This window comes from Leucoraja erinacea, chromosome 22 (assembly GCF_028641065.1).
Source record: "Leucoraja erinacea ecotype New England chromosome 22, Leri_hhj_1, whole genome shotgun sequence".
Lineage (NCBI taxonomy): Eukaryota > Metazoa > Chordata > Chondrichthyes > Rajiformes > Rajidae > Leucoraja > Leucoraja erinaceus.
Window position 1 is genome coordinate 24020218 of NC_073398.1, and position 17881 is coordinate 24038098.

The following is a 17881-nucleotide window of genomic DNA, read 5'->3' on the forward strand; positions in this document are numbered from 1 at the left end:
ATGAACATGGAGTTCAATATTGAATGGAATGGAATACTTTATTGTCACATGTGACAAGGCACAGTGAAATTCCATTAAATATTAAACTGGTGACAGAAAGTACAAGTTAATTCCTTCAATAGTTTTCTGTATTTCTGTGAAATGGTCAACAGATATCTTGGTATGTATTTATTTTCCACTGCAGCCCTGCAGAATAAGTCACAGACAGCACTTTGCATTTGTGACTAGAAATTGGCACAAGCTCTGAAACATATAAAGTACAACTAGATTGCTCAGGCTACAATTCAACAAGTATTTTCAGAAATATTAAAATTTCTGCACCTTTCCATCAATACAGGTACTGAAGAAAAAACATAGCTCCATTTAGTCATCGAATGAATTAGTCACAACTAACACACGCGCACAGAATAAGACTAAAATAAACAAAATAGGAATAATGCAGAATGGGTTAAACTTGGTATTTTTAATGAGAAAAATAAAGTGCAAATAAAATTGCTAATGGTACAGGCATTTAACAGATCTACAGCCTTCACAAAACCCAAATTTCATACTGATTTTATTCACATTTCTGGGCAAGGGAAAGAATAAATGGAGTCTGATCAATTATTCTTCTCTTTCTTCCAGCTTTTAAGTTTGGTCCATCATAATATTTTCTCTTCATACGTGAAAGGAAAGCATGCTTGCTACACTCGCAATCCACCTCTTTATTGCTTATACAAGTTACTCCAGCAGTTCTGTCTTCTTATGTTTCATGACCTTTGTCTTCACCTCTTCCAGAAGTTGCAAGCATTTACAATCCAAATCACCTAACAACTGCTTGGTGGTTTAAGTGATCTTTCTTCTATATGTTTAACCAACCCAGGTAGGGTCTGCATCATAGGCCCTGGTATTTCCTTTGGTTTCTCTCAATAGATATTTATTTTTAAAAAATGTAGAATCCAAAATAACACTGTTAAACTGAAGGTTTAAAAAAAATAGTACATTTGAAAAATGCAAAGCTCTAAAATCTTTCCTTTCATTCCAAGATTGTCTCTTTTGAAAAAAAAAGTTTCAGCTCTCAATTCATGTCTAAGTCTGGGCAATGAGCCATATTAGAGTAGTCAAAATAATATTTGCCCCTCAAAGGAAGAGATTGTGATGATTATTGAATTATGGAAAAGAATACAGTGGAATATCAAGAATAAAATCCCAACGTTGATACAAGGTTGAGATCGACCAATTGGTGCCTACACAACAACCTGGCTCCCAACACCAGCAAAACCAAGGAACTGATTGTGGACTTTGAAAGGGGTAGGATAGGGACCCACAATCCTGTTTATATCAACGGGACAATGGTGGAAACAGCCTCCGCCTCCTGCTCTGTGGGCAACTCTGGCTTAGCCGCCTGCCAACCTCACCCGCCCCCTGTACCGCGAGCCCAACTCCATCGAGGTCCAGGTCCACGTGTGCTTCGGCCGCCTACAGCCAGGGCCGGGCAGAGTATGAGATCCAGGCCAAGTTCCAGGCCCTGGTGTTGCTCTACTCTGCATAGGTGCTGGGACAGGGAATGGGAGTGAGGGGAGGAGGATGAGGAAAATGAGGTGGAGGGAGATGGGGTGGGGGACGCAGCCCCAAGATATGTGCGCGTGTCTGTGTATACACACACACTGAACTTTTTTTTCTCATTTATTCTACTGTTTACAGTGTACTATGTTTACATATTCTGTTGTGCTGCTGCAAGTTAAGAATTTCATTGTCCTCTTGATTCATTGAAGAAAAGCTCCGGCACACACTCCTGAGCTGTAACCTTCTCTGATTTTAAGTTTCTATATGACAGAAGTTCCTTATCTTACAAATGTCCTGAGCTTCCAGCTGCAGAGACCTTAAAATGCTAGCATTTTTTTTGGTAATGGGACCACCTTGCCAGATTTAAAAGACCAGACCTCTTTGTTGCTCTTGTTGTTCCACGCAGCTACCCCAATGCAAGCTCACAGATGATCACTGGGCAACTCAGCAGCTGCATAGCTTAGCTCCCAGATGAACTTCTTCATCTCCTGAGAAGGCATCCATTCTCGGTGCTCCTCTAACTACATTCTTTTTGTTAAAAAAGCCTCTAGCTCTATAGTTAATTGGTTGCAAGTCTCAAATGAAATTTTTATAGTTACTTAATTTTTCATCTGTCAGGCATACCGTAAACCTGAAGTATCTAATAAGAATATCACAATTACTCATTTCACAGTCTGTGCTGTCTACTGGATCCATTAGTGAATCCACTGAGAGAGTCCTTTTACTGTTCACCAAAAGATGTTTTAAAAAGGCTGTCTACCAATTGTCACAATTGCCAGCAAGTCAAACACTTGTACAAACCTATCTCCATCCACTCTCTGATTAAAGTCTTATGAACTAGATTGCCCGATGTTCACGCCCTCTCGCCTGGATGATTGAAGCTCCGGTGTCGGAACAGAAGAAGTACATTCAGCGGCTTGAAGTTTCTGAATCGGCCACTTCTTACCGGAGACCACGGCTCCCGAAGTCCACAGGCCGAGCTGCGCGGAGATTCAACACTGGCGACCATTGGCCCACGGTTTAGAAGCTCCGTAAATCACAGCTCTACGGTGTTCAAGTCAACAGGCCCAACACTCCGGAGCTCCAAAACAGCGATCCCCGGTAAGGCATCGTTCTGCTCCATGATTGTAGCAAGTCAAGACATCTGGCTGTCCATAGCGGCGACTGCGGAGGGTTTTATGGTCCCTACCATGGGTGAACAAGGAGGAGAATTGACTGAACTTTGTGCCTTCCACCACAGTGAAGAATGCTGTGGTGGATGTAAATTTTATTGTGTATTGTGTGTTCTTTTTTAATTGTACTGCTGCTGGCAAATTCATTTCACTGCACCTTCGGGTATGTGACAAAGAAAATTGACTATTGGCCAGGAAGTGACTGGGAAACGGTTTCCCCTATCCCCTGCCCCCATAAAAAAGACTAGGAAACCTTTAAAAACATACTTTTAGGCACACTAAAAATAACAAAAAGGATGAAAGGACACACAGCTGCTGGCGAGGCTGCCACACTCAATGGCGCCACCCGATTACCACTTTCCTGTTGATGTGCTTTCCTTTGCAGTTGAGTGTGACTTAGCTTAATTGCCTCAAATGGAGACACAAGGGACTGCAGATGTTGAAAGAACTTAAAGCAGCATCAGTGGAGGGAAGTGGACAAGCAACATCTTGGTTCAGGACCTTTCTTCAGACTTCTATCGTCTGTCCATTTCTGAAGAAGTGTTCTGACCCCAAGCATTGTCTGTCCATTTCCCTCCAAAGATGCTCCTTGATTCGCTGAGTCTCTCCAGCAGTTTCATTAATTGCCCCAAATTTGTGTTAGCCTCACTCTGTATTTATCTACTCTGTATTTTCCCTGCCATCATATTTTCCTCTGCAATCTCCAATTAGACCACTTCTAACTAGGTAGATCTTTTGCTACTTTTAACTGCCTTTCAGCCACATTTTCTGAATTGAGCTTTTGTCAAATTCAGTGCTTCTTAAACTGGTGAATGGTTCATCCAAGGGTGAATGAAATTATTTTGGGGTGAATGAAAGCTGAGGGGTGAATGAAGGGTGAATGACTTCATTTATTCTGATATTTATATATTTTAGTGCTATGCTTAAAAAAGGCATTGCCATTAAAATGGTTAGTAAGTTCTCTACCTATGATGTTCTAATTTCAAAGTTGCAGTATATTTTCCAAATTCACTGTAATATTAACTTTTAGGGAAGACCATGGTTTTTTCAGCTAGTTTTTCAAGAAAAGAAACTGCAGTAATCAAAGCCCGATGGTCGGATGGGGCTGGAGCCTAGTGTTTAGACGGTGGACTGTTTTTTCAATCATTCTAATCGAATATTTTCCAAAACCAGTGGTGTTTAAACTTTTTTTTTTCACTCCTAGTTTTCTTTACATATTTTTAGGATGTTCAAAAAGGTGAATAAAATAAGCACTTAAGAAATTAGTTAATTTATGTTCTTTTGCTCATGTGACAAAATAAATTATATATAAAATTATACACGAGGGAGAATAAGATGAATATTACCAAAAAAATAAGAAATTTAGTTGAGGATAAATGAAATTTTGTGATAAAGACTCAAGGGTGAATTACACCCAAACAAAACAATTATACTCAGAAACTCGAGTATAACAGTAGAGCTGACTTGTTCATGGTGCTGCAGCAGCATTTCTAACATTCCTGTGTATGTTTTGACATCAATTTACAAAAGGCTTACACTGGAATCACTCCACTCTCCTGGAAGTAGCTATGCATTTATCTGGCAAATCTACAGTCATTGTTGTTGATGAAAAGCAACAGGACACTGAATATTTAAAACTAATAAAAGGGACATCAGTTAGGTTCAGAGGGGCTTCTGGGTTTATTTGCAATAAAACATTAACGTGAACTGACAAGGTTTGTAAATTGTTAAAGATATGAACGAGTTGATCGAGTTGACAGACACTGTGCATGTCAGTACTGCAAAATAAAAGAGTTAATATTCCTCCAGGGGTTACCAATCTATTGTTTAGGACAAACGAGAATAGTGTAATTGGCACCAAAAATAAGCTTCCATCAGAGCAGTGATGGAAAGTTAAGAGTTATACAGGATAGAAACAGGTCCTTCAGCCAACCATTTCAATGCTGACTAATTTACACTAATCCCATTTTCCAGCCTGTAACCTCCAATGCTTGTCGATTTTAAGTAGTTTTCTAGATATTAGACACTAGAGTCTCTGCCTCCATCACTCCCTCTGGTAGAGTGTTCCAGATTGCAAACTCGAGGTGATAAAAATCTCTTTCAGATCCCTTATAAACCTCTTGCGTCTTACTTCAAACCTTCATCCTCTTGTTTTTGACACGTCTGCTATGGGGAAATATTTCCTACTATCAACTGTATAATAATAATAATAATATATTTTATTGTCATTGCACATAAGAGCAACGAGATTTGGTATGCAGCTTCCATCCGATGTTATAACATAAATAACTAATACAATTTAGATTTAGATACCTCGAGAACATGGATTGTATCAATGCCCCTCCATAATATTCCGTACAATCAGGGACTAACCCCCCCCCCCCCCCCCGTCTCTCATGCTCCAAGGAAATCGAAGCTTTCAATCTCTCCTGTGACTGAAACCCCAAACAACATCCGAGTGAATCTCTTCTGCACCATCACCAATACAAATAAAGTACAGCAACTAACATTGCACACAGCACTCCAATTGTGGCCTACTAATTGTTTTAAATCAGGTTGCCAATAACGTCTTCACACTGATATTCTATATCCCAGGCAAGTATCCCATATGTCTCCTCAACCACTGTATCTGCCTTGGCTATCACCTTTAAATAAAAAATTGGATTTGTGTACTAAGATCCCTCTCTTCCTCAATGCTCTCTAGGGCCTTCACCATTCACTGTACGTGTCCTTGCATCAATGGTCCTCTGAAAATAAATCACCTCATACACCATGGTCATGATTAGATCTCATCTACCATTGCTCTGTCCCCTTTACCAACTATCCTGTAGATAAAGACTACCCTACTCAACAATGCCAATCTTCGTGCCATGTGCAACTTAATACCATCTACATTTATATTCAAATCATTTTTTTTTCCCCCTTACAAGCTTAAGAGGTTTATCACCAATCCCTGTAGTACACCACTGGTCACAGGTTTCCAATCATAAAAGCAATCCATACCATCACCCTCTGCCACCTATTACGCAGTCAATTTTGTAACCATTTGCCAACTTGCCCTACATCCCCTAGGCTCTAACCTTTTGGATCAGAATTCCATGTGGGACCTTGTCAAAGGCTTATTGAAATCAAAGTCGATTACTTCAACTGCACTGCCATAATCAATGCACTTTGTAACCTTTAAGAAAAATTAAATCAAATTGGTCACTCAGGACCTAGGTTAACAAAGCAATACAGTCATACAGCATGGAAACGGCCCTGAGGCCCAACATGCCCATGACGACCAAGATGCCCCATCCAAGCGAGTCCCATTCACCCCCATTTGGCTCGTATATACCTCTAAACCTTTCCTATTCGTGTACATGTCTAAGTGCAAGTTTTAAATGCTGTTATAGTACGTCAACTACTTCCTTTGGCAGCTTGTTCCATATACCCACATATACCCGAGTGAATTTTTTTTTGATAAATTACTTAATTAGGCATAGTGTAATGAGCAATAAAAAGTTTCAACTTTACAATGTCTTTATTAAAAAAGGATGGAGATGGAAAAGTGCTGGAGCAAGAAGTTGCTGAATTATCTTGATAATATGATGAAGTGGTAGGTTTGAAATAACTGACAATATTATGTTTAAAGAAAAGATTTGCCATCAGTCATGCAGTATTATTTTTGGAATGTAAGGCACGAAAGGTCAACTCTTCTTCCAGACCATGCACATTTACTATAGTAGTGGTCACGCCTTATACAATTTCTAGTGTAATGATTCTACAAAACCTTTCTCTGATCCTCAAAATTGGAAATCAACCAAACTTCCTTAATATTGACATTCTTACTTCCTCTGTCCCAGTGGTTCCAGAACCATGGATTTATTTACTCACTAATTACAACACAGAAGGTGACCATTCAGTCCATCAAATCCTCGAGTGCATCAAAAGCTCGAGTCTACGCCAGCTCCCAGCAGCGCAATCTTATCAATGCTTTTCCCTTTGTTCTTATTTCCCAGAAGCCCGAAAATGTATTTCCTCTTACATGCCCATCAATTCTCCTTAAAGCAGACACTGATAGGTTCTTGATTGGTAAGGGTGTCAAAGATTATGGGGAAAAGGCAAGAGAATATGGCTGAGAGGGAAAAATAGATCAGCCATGATCAAATGAAAGAGCAGACTCGGTGGGCCGAATGGCCTAATTCTGCTCCTATATCCTATGGTGTTTGGTTACTTTTATTTATGTACATTAAATGATAATTTATTGAAGCCAATTAACCTACCATCATTTCGTAGGGATTCGGGATCAAACTGGCACACCCCACAGAAACCATGCAGTCACAGGGAAAATGTGAAAACTCTGCACAAACAACACCCAAGGAGCTGCAAGGAACAGGAGTAGCTCTGCATCACAGTACTGCTCAAAATATTTTGCACATTCTATCTTCTAAGCTCCAAATACATGTTTTATATAGTTTCTATTACATGTGTACTCAATTTCCCTCTGCTTTAGTTATTTGATCAAAACTGATGCAGCTGGTCAACACGGCTGATGCCAAAATCGTGGTGATCTTTTTTGTGGCTTTCGATCTTCAGACAGTTTAAAAGTGACTGAGATATTAACTGAGGATGATATCATGGTATTTAATGATATAATTCAATGAAGAAATTGAGTGTAAAGTACACATTTAAAATGAGCATTTTAATGTAGGATTTGGAATTGAAATAAATGGTGAATGCACAATGATAGGAAGAAGAGAGGGGTTCCAAGACAAGTTTGTGTCAGATGGAATTTATTGCTGTGAAGTGGTGAGTGATACATTTTGAGAAAATAGAGGCAATGCAATCGAAAGGCTGCAAATCTAAGGTCAAAACATAATTGCTTGTAATATCTGCATTAATTTTATTTAAATTGGTGTTTGTATTGCAGAAATTGATTGAAAATATAGTCACACGAGTTGGGATTTGTTCCAAAAAAGTAGTCAAACTTTCAGCATAGTTCAGCAATGGAAAGGGAAAGATCTCAGATGCTCACCCTGACATGTTAATGCGAAACGCTATTCAAATCTCATGACATAGGTTGGATATTTCTTCCGAAATTTTTGTGTAATTCATTGAAAATAATTGCTTTTCATCAAGTTGCCTTCCCTGCACAAAGATAGCTCATTAGACGGGGAAATTACTTCTTGGAGTTTGCTGTTTTTACTGAAAAATAGATTCTCACATAGGATCATTTAATGTGCCTTGTCCTTTTCTAATAAAAGCACTTCATCTCTAGAAATGAGTTGACAGGTGCAATGGAGTGAAAGTGAAAACGTCTTTGTGTATGCACAGCTTATTGCTGCTGGAAGCGAATTGTTTCACATGACTGTCTACCAAGCAGATAATATTGCTTTAAATCACAAATGTTGTTATTTTAGAATTAAGGGATCCAGTTTTATTCATTTAAATTGTGCATAGAAATATATATTAAAATAATAAATATGAGCTAACCAGATGCTTGCAAAGAGATATTTATTCATTGAATATCATTTTGAAACTTGTATATGGTAATTGCTCATTAATGTTGAATCAGGAGCATATATTTATAAACCTAAAGCAGTTATGCATTTTGAATCAACTGTTAGTGCTACAGCTTATAAATCTCAAATTAACTTTTTAAAGAACAAGCCAAAGACACAACTACTGACCAACTTTGACATGGTGCTAAGCGCTGCCCTGATTTAGCCAGTGTTAAAATATTAAATGTTCTGATTTAGCATTTCAAAGCTCTTAAGAACCAAACTGTTAAAAAAATAATTTCAAAAATCAAGAAAAATATCTATAATTTAAATAATTCAAGCAATCTAAAAATAATAACAACATCCGTGTTAACTGTTCTTCATGGAAAATAGTTCCACTTCATAATTCTACTACTGGGCTCCAAGAATTGTTTTGAAAAATGTGAATAGTGATCAAGTTTGAGATATCCATATTTGCTGGCTTGCATCAAACTGATGGCACAAAATGTTGCCTTTTGAAAGTAAAGTGTATTCAACTGTATGTAAAATACCTTTTTCATTTGTGCTTGGAGGAACAAATTCATAAATGCTGACATGAGCACACAATGTTATTATTAACATTAAAAATCAGTTTTAAAATTCTTTGGAGCTGCTCGCTCCAATTTACTAAGGAAAGCAATATTTTTGCAATGGGATATTGATTTGGCGAATCCAATTTTAATCCTAATTCAGATTACATCCCCTATTACTGGTGCAACTTTTGGGAATTCTCACCAGTACTCGTGTTCATTAGTTATCCTTCTATCCTCAAGTAAAGTAGCAAATTCCAGTGGAATGCCAAATGCTTGAAATTATAAATTGATTGAAGTTTAAACTCATCAATCTTGTTATATTCAAGATTGTTCCCTGAAGTAATCGTAATCCCACCAATACAAAATACCTCTGAATTAAAATTGTGAGGAGAGAAGAAAATAAATATCCCTTGCATCTTACCCAAAAAAAAACTTGGTTAATCAATTGTTATTTCATATACCTGGAAATAGCCTTGCAAAGTATTTTCATGAATTCTCATTTGATAATTGTCTGACCTAATCAAGCATATCCAAAGCTTTGCATCACCAATATTGGACAGTATTTACATATCACCCAAAATGTAGCGAAGCAGCCCAAGAACAAATGCTATCCAACATTTGTGAATAATTTAGTGAAATCAATTGAAAGCATGATGAAGGAATTTGGTTTTGAACCGGTATTTCTAAATATGCAGAAAGTAATTAAGTTAGAAGAGGTTTAGAAGAATTCCAAGATAAAGGGAAAAAATGGCTGAAGGCGTTCAGTAAATTTAGAGGTAGGAGATATAGAAAGTATTTTTTCATATATTTTTGAATTGCTGACTGCATTACACACAAATTACAGTTATTTTAAAAGTCATTCCTTGAGATGGAAATTATCTATAACATTTGTTATGATGCCTGTAAAAATATTGGCTAAAAATGACTCGGTGTAACTGACAGATTCCTGGGAGCTACATTACCAGAGGCTGTGAATTTAATTCATCCAAGTTTAAATCATAATCATTATCATTCATGGTACAGTTTAGAAAGCTGCAAGGTAACCTCTTCCTCAGCTGTCTACCTTGTTCATCAAAATCTAGCCCGCCCTTTGTTAGCTCTTGTTATGGTATATTCTATGTCTTCTGTCTGTTCCAGGTCTCCTCTGATGAGACTCTTCCCACAACTGCAAGTTTTGCTTCATCTGTTATAATGGAACATAATTTTATTAATTAAAGGAGGAAAATGGGTGAGGGATTAAAAAGTTGGTCTGAATGTTGTTGGTTAGTATTAGAGGGAAATCTGCGTGTTACAGCAGACATGGTTCAAGGCTGGTTACACATTTGTTGACTACTTTTATTGAAAAAAGCCCTTTTCATTTTCAGTGTAATTCTGCAATACAAGCGCTAATTTAAGTAAAATCAAAGCAGGTATTTATAATCAATGATGCTTTAACATTTGCGAGCTTGAAATAAAAGCTGGAATACCGTATTGTACAGAAACATAAATGGCACAAGGTGCCTTTCCCATTGCCAATAAAATTACCTATCGCATTCACTAAACAAAATATTCAGCATTTTACTGTTAAAATGACTTCATTCCTCATGAATTTGCAAGAATGATCAGAAAATTTGTATGATTTTTATGTTACAAATACATATTTATTTAGTTATATACAATAAAAAAAACATTTATGCTCAGTTATTATGACAAATATTATGGATTTCTGCAGAGCAAAAACAGCAACAATTAGCCAATGACTTTAAAGCTACTATTACAATACATTAAAGCATAATAGTTTTCCAAGTGCCTCCATGATCACATTGAAATTAAAATATTTTGATATTCAAGCCCAGGGAAAACAATTAAGTTCAAGGAAGTTGTTTGGTTTTGGTTGATTTAGAGTGGGAGAATGCCTGATCCTGTGTGGATTGTGGTACAGAAAATATAGCGATTGAAAGCAAGGCCGTTTGTTCATCGACTACAACTCGGCATTCAATACCACCTTCTCTTCCAAACTCATTGTCAAAGGATCTGTGACCATTTTGAGTTGGCATCAAGAATCAGAGTAAACTGCAGGAAGAACAAGGCCATGCTCTTTGGCATCGTCCATCCCCTTTTCCGTCAGGTCTGACTAACTGAAGGTGCTGGGGATCTGGTTCACAGGGGCCAAGGTGTGCAACAAAAATTGACTGGAGCGGATAGCCAAAGTCAAACAAAAATTGGGACTGTGAAAGCAGCATTGCTTCTAATAACTGGTTAAAAGATTGGTTATCGGGTGTGAGCTGCTCTCAGGGCTGCTGTACTTGGCGTAGGTGCAGCTCGTCTCCCGCTCCTCTGCCTTGATGAACACCTGGGCCGTTTTTCAATGTATCTGGGGAAGAAAGTTGGATCTGGTTCAAATACTAAAGGCATACCTTGAAAGCAAGAGAGGCAAAGTTTAAAGGAGATGTGTGGGGCAGGTTTTGATTTAAACACACAGAGGGCGATGAGTGCCTAGATCACGCTGCCTGATGTGGTAGTTGAAGCAGATACGTAAGTGGCATTTAAGACACTTTTGTATAGGCATGTGGATATGCAGCGAATGGAGGGATACGAGTTACTTGCAGGTAGGTAAGTGACAGTCTTGGCATCATGTTCAGCAAAGACATTGTGAGCTAAAGGCCCTGAACTTGTGCTGTTCTGTTCTATGCTCTATCATCCGACGGGACCATAGAATGCACATTCACAGACAAAGTGGGCAAAGTGGTTAGCACAGAACATCCTGCAGGCTCTGCGGGACAAGGACTCGACAGATTTGATGCGGAGGTTCCCCGAGTAGACTGCCCAGTTTGTCTAGCAAAATGCCTCATCACCAGAGCTCGCCAACGACCAAGATATTGCTTGGTTGGTAGTGAGAGGAGCCCTCCCAGTTAGAGTATTACTGACTTGGCACACTACCCTTGGGATGGTTGCTATGGAGAAGATCTCCCACCTCTTCGCAGAGCGTGGATTTGTGAAGTGATTATGGAGAAGGACGTGCAAGGGTCCTTGTCACGGTTTATTCCAGAGGACTCTGTGATTTATGGCCCGTTCCCAGCCAATACTTGGAGATGGACATCAAGTGCTGCTGGAAGACCATCAACTCAGTGGAAGACGCTCTTTGGTCTGTACAAAACTTGTTGGCCTTCCAGCACAGCGAGATGTTTCTCAAGGAATGTTGCCAGCTAACCAATTCTGGACTACAGGAATACGTGCTGAAAGAAGAATTGATGTTTGGGTAGCCAACACAATGGCACTGTGCAGGAGTGCCACAATGTCAGATCCTTTAGTTGCCAGATATTGAGAGGGGGAGAGTGTTGGGGGAACCTCTCAAACAAGAAATGGGATATCTGCTCAGAGGGCTAAGAGTGGCAAGAGTGTTTTCATTAAAGATAGGTGCGAACATTACTGAGTATGACACTGAGAATATATGAAGAGGTTTTTTTGCAGCTTTTTTGTGCAGTATATTTTTTATTTTGAATTTTTTAATTTAAAAAAATCTCATTGTCAAGGAAACTGCATCTCTGCTCCTCCCAATGCAACTGGTTTCTTGACTTTTACATTGGCAGATATAATCAGTACTGTTTGGCAACAACACCACTTACTCGCTAACCATCAGTACAGGAGCACCTCAAGGCTGTTTGCTCGGTCCCCTGCTCTACTCTCTATACCCAGAACTGTGCCACTGAAATACGAGACCAACATCATTTTTAAATTCGCTGACAATCCCATCATTGTTGGACGGATTTCGATGAGTCAAGCACAGGAGGGAGATCGATAATCTAGTTGAGTGGTACCATAACAACGATCTTGCTCTTAACATTAGCAAGACCATGGTGCTGATTGTCGACTTCAGGAAGGGAAAGCTGAGACACAATGCAGCTATCTTCATGGGCAGACGGCAGTGGAAAGAATCAAAAGTTAGGTTCTTGGGCGTACACATCCCTGATGATCTGGCTTAGGCGCAGCACATCAATTCAATCACAAAGAGAGCTCACTAAAACCTCGACTTCCTCAGATGTTTAAGGTGATTCTGCATGTCACCGAACATAATCCAATTTCTGCAAATGTACAGTTACTAACTGGCTGCATCACGACCTGGTTTGGAAACGTGAATGCTCAAATGCAAAGGTGGCTGTAGAAAGTAGTGGGCATTGCCCGATCCATCACGGGTACTGACCTCCCACCCATTGGAAGGGTGGGAAGCTCAGCACCCCTTAAGATTGCAGCTGATATCATCAAAGACCCACACTACACTGGCAACTCTCTCTCTCTTCTCGCTGGAACCATCAGGAAGAAGATACAAGAGTTTGAGAACCACGACCTTGAGGTTCAAGAATAGTTTCTTCCCATCAACCTTCAGGTTTTTGACAGCAAATATATTAGAGGCTAACAAACTAAATTTGGATTAATCTACCGACACAGTCCAGACAACAACATTACCACAGCACGGAACAACTACTGACTTTGCACAACTATGATTGCTTTTTATACTTTGATTTCTTCACCATCGTGGTCTAATTTACTTAGAATAATTGATAATTTATTACACGTTTATTGTTGTTGCGTCTAATGTATCAAAGTTGCAGCAAGGTAGAATTCCATTGTTCTGGTTCATATCCAGTGCATTTGACAAATAAACAAGCGCGTACTTGTTTCTTTTACTCGTTTTTTCCCCTTCAGTGTCCAAACATATCACCTGTGGATGAAATACAGAGCTGGCAGTACTCCAAGAGCATCTAATATCCAATCTCTCTCCATAAAGCAACAGTGTCCATTCACACTGTACTATGACAAGGTAGGGACTCAAATCAGCACTCAAAGATGCTGATATCACAACAAGACTACTTGAAAAGGATAATGTTTCTGGTAAAATAAGAGAATAAGAAAAAGGCTGATTTCAATCCTTTCCATAAAACATGCTCTGGGAACACAATTTCTATGCAACCCTTCCCATGGTGATAACTCATCTCTCCCCTGCTCCTCATTTTCTGAGTGGCTGAATGTTAGGATATATCCAATGCAAGGAAAGTAAATCTCCGCAAAGAAAATGTCACCCAATTAATTTTTTTAATGTAATTGGTTTAGTGTCAGAATTAAAAAAACAAATCAAATAAATGCTTCAATGTCAACATGACTCCTTAATCACAGGGTACAGTAATGACTTGCAGGCAGCAACCTTTTGAATCTATTTACTGTATTGAATTTGTCTTAATGGATTGAGACTACTAGTCCCCACTATTTGCAAAGCATAAGTTATCGTACTTATTTTACATGTAGGTGATTTATTGATACAGTGCTTCTTGCTAATGCAAATTTATAGATTGGTTTGTCCCCATCACTATATAAATGGTAGGTAGGCAAAAATGCTGGAGAAACTCAGAGGGTGAGGCAGCATCTATGGAGCGAAGGAAATAGGCAACGTTTCGGGTTGAGACCCTTCTTCAGTCTGAAGAAGGGTCTCGACCCGAAACGTTGCCTATTTCCTTCGCTCCATAGATGCTGCCTCACCCTCTGAGTTTCTCCAGCATAGTTGGCTACCTTCGATTTTCCAGCATCTGCAGTTCCTTCTTAAACACTATATAAATGGTAGTATTTAATTCTGATTTGAAGTGTAAAACCAAATATACGAGTTAGCTCAATGCTGACAATACCTGGCACACTTGCCTCAATGAACAATTAAGTAATTTAAATGAATCAGCACTTCAATAGGACGTTTTCACAAAAGCGAATTCTCAACTTTTTGACAGCAAATATATTAGAGGCTAACAAATTAAATTTGGATTAATCTACCGACAAGCAGAATCATTAATATTCAGTTACAGGTTGTCTAATTTATAAAATAAGATTATTAACAATTCCCAAAATAAAGGGGAATCCAGACATTATGGTTATTTTAGCTATCTGAAGAAGGGCTTTGACCCGAAAAGTCACCCATTCCTTCTCTCCAGAGATGCTGCCTTTCCCGCTGAGTTACTCCAGCTTTTTGCATCTATCTTCAGTTTAAACCAGCATCTGCAGTTCCTTCTTACACATTATGGTTATTTTGTTAGTTAGCGAATTGCACTGAGGCTTTCACAATAATCTGTAGTGCTCCCTATGGTTTTCTGCATTCTATCCATAATTTACTAACACCGAAATTCTAATTAAACAAAAAACTGAACAGTTGCATTTTTAATATTTTCATATCTACAGAAAAAGTGCAGTATATTCAACATACTGATGTTTCCCCACTAATTAATCCCAATGGATGAATTGCCAGTACTTGAAATGAACTGGTTAAAATCATGTTTAAATATAAAATACATCATCTGATTTCATCGAACTAGGGTATCCAGTGTGGAATAAAAGGGATTTTATTGTGTTCTGGACTACATTTCAAAACTTTAACCACTGTACTTTTGACTTTTATATCAACATTTTTAATATTTTTGCTTCCTGTCGAATTATTTTCCTCTAGAGTTTGCCAGAATCTCCGTTATGGATATAAGATAGGCGCTTTTGCTTCCAACTGCTCAAGTCAAGCTGCTTTTCCATGTTAATTCAACCCCATGCTCGGATGACCTGAACTCTCACTTTTGGTTTACAGTGAACAGTCTGCTGTAGTTCACACATGTACATAGGAGATACTGTGCTGGGCATTCCATTATTATCTGCCTCACTGTGAACGCAGTCCAGAGGATAGAAATGAGCCAGGACTGCACTCTATGCTCTCTCATCAGAAATATATCTACTTTTAAAACACAGATCGGTCTGGGACTGACAGCTGTCTCAGCAAAAAGGTTTTTACACTTGAGTTGAGCCCACACACAAAGCCTACTCAGGCCTGCCGGCTTAGTTTAATACACCCAATCTCTAGTACAGACTCTTTGAAGGACAGAGATTTAGGAACAGAAAGGGAATGGTTCACAACAAAGGAGGAAATCCCAAAGGATTCATTTGTCTCTAGAACTCATATCAGCAAGAAAGCTGATGTTCAAATATATCATCTTAATATGGTCTTTTTTTTTTTTTTTTAAACCTTGCTCTTCTTAATGTAAACATCAAAATATTAAATATTCGTGAGTCAAAAAACAAAGAAATTATTATTTAAAATATGCAGACTTCAACCAGATGCTTATCAGTTTTGATGGATGTATGCATTTCATACATCATACCATGCAAAAGAATCATATTTTGAGTCTGCCTGAAACTAATCCTTGTACCATTATTTTAAACTAGACAAAAAGAGAGAACAATATACCTTTAAATACAGAAAGTGACCTACCATGATATTCTTGACCAGGCACATAATACCCTGGGTTTCCCGCAATATGAAGTGACATCAACACCTCTCCCTGGTCGCCATCACCCTCCAGCTCTCCATGGTGGGTACAGAGGAAAAAGAATGGGGCAAACCTTGGGTAAAACCCCACAGAGCCACGGACACGATCTGACGAGAATATTCCAACCAGAAAGAACAAAGTCCAAATGTTAAAGCATCGTTTTTTATCCATATCTTTATCCTCTTCGTACGCTGTTCTGCTAGAAACCCGGTTCTTGTGAGTGAGGGTTTTCTTTTGCTGTGGGAAAAAGATTACAAGTTTAATGTTAGAGAGCTTCTGTTGGGAAAGTCATAAGCCAGAAACTGTAGGAACTGCCAGCTGTCAGCTGTTTCTACTGCATTCTAATACACCAGCTTCATAAGCTGCAATACAGCTTTCACACACGTCTTTCTCAGAGCATATTCCATTCCACTTTCCAGCTCCCTCCCACGTGCCTCAAGGCGTGTCTTTTATTGTTAACTTTGTTTTAAGGCGACAAACGTCTTCCCTCCAGTCAGAACACCGACTAAAACTGGGAACTGATCAGGCATAAAATGCAGTGACTAGAAATAATTTATTTCCCCTGCTGTTTTTACTGGAGTGCTGAAAAACTCCACCTTCTCAGATTAGCATCAGACAGAACCATTCCTCACTCATTCTTGCTGTCCAGAACTGCAATCTCTCATTTAAGCCTCGTCTTGTTATTAATCAAATAACGAAATCTACGCATCGAACATTGTGTTCATTCTATGGCATACACTGCAAAGTAATTTAAATGCTGTTTCAGTTCTGAAGTGCTCACCACAAAAGACCTTACTCAACATAATTAATGGTTTAATTTTACCTTTGGAAAAAAAATCTGCAGTGACATATATCTGCTTTTGTCAAAAACCTCAATTGCCTAGATTTTACACTGGTTTTGCAGTGCTTAATCTGTGGTACTAATTCTGGACATTTAATCAATATTGCTAACTTCCTTTTTTATTAGGACCACCAGCCCCCTTACATTAAACATTAAAATGGTAAAAATAATATAATGAAAATATTAATTTTAACTTCCTTCCTGAACCATTATTATTTAACATTCTAGTCATTCCAGTTGTTTCATTACCTATAGAGATCTTGGATGAAAGTTGTTTCTTCTGTCCCAGCATCAGTTAATCAAAGCGACTCGTGAACACCAGATATTAGAAGCGGCATTCTCTGTTGATTTAATATCGTGGAATAACGAGATCATTCACGAAATATCCATGCCGACTTTTCCACTGGATCACAATATGATTTTTTTTTAAATCACTGGCGAGTTCCTGATACTAATATCAAATATTCAAAACTGAGTTTAGCACAAATACTTAGAAATGAAAGATTAGATTTTCATAATTGGCGTGGCTACAATCAGTTGACAAATGGATTTTAGTTTCAGCTAATATATTCTATATATTTGTGTGGGTTGTGGAAAAGTAACTGGTGTCAATTATTAATAACATGTCAACAGAACTTTAACCTGAGAGTAAATAAGTCTGTCCAAGTACCAGTGGACATTTCAGTCAATTTTTGACCAAAGCAGAATTACGCATATTAAAAAATATCTGAGAGCTTGGATATTAAGTTCAAAACTAGATTAGGCTTGACAGATAGTTGCTGCATGCAAGGTCACAAACTGACCTTTTTTCCCCCTGTGGGATTTAAGTGCCTACAATTTTTGAAATCACATTTTTTTTTAAAGAACACCCAACAAACAAAAATGTTATTTGTGCATTCTCCAGTGCAAATCATTACAGGAGGGCTTTGTTAAATATTTGTAT

The 17881-nt window shown here is 38.4% G+C and overlaps 1 protein-coding gene across 1 annotated transcript in view; it reads right to left on the bottom strand.

Moving 5' to 3' along the window:
- The window catches only part of reln (reelin), a 253257-nt gene extending 236143 nt beyond the window's left edge, over nucleotides 1-17114 (bottom strand). The window contains exon 1 of the mRNA XM_055653596.1: nucleotides 16040-17114. Within this exon, the coding sequence (XP_055509571.1) occupies nucleotides 16040-16268 (229 nt within the window). The 5' untranslated portion in view covers nucleotides 16269-17114. The remainder of the gene's footprint in view (nucleotides 1-16039) is intronic.
- Between the last annotated feature and the right edge of the window lie 767 nt (nucleotides 17115-17881).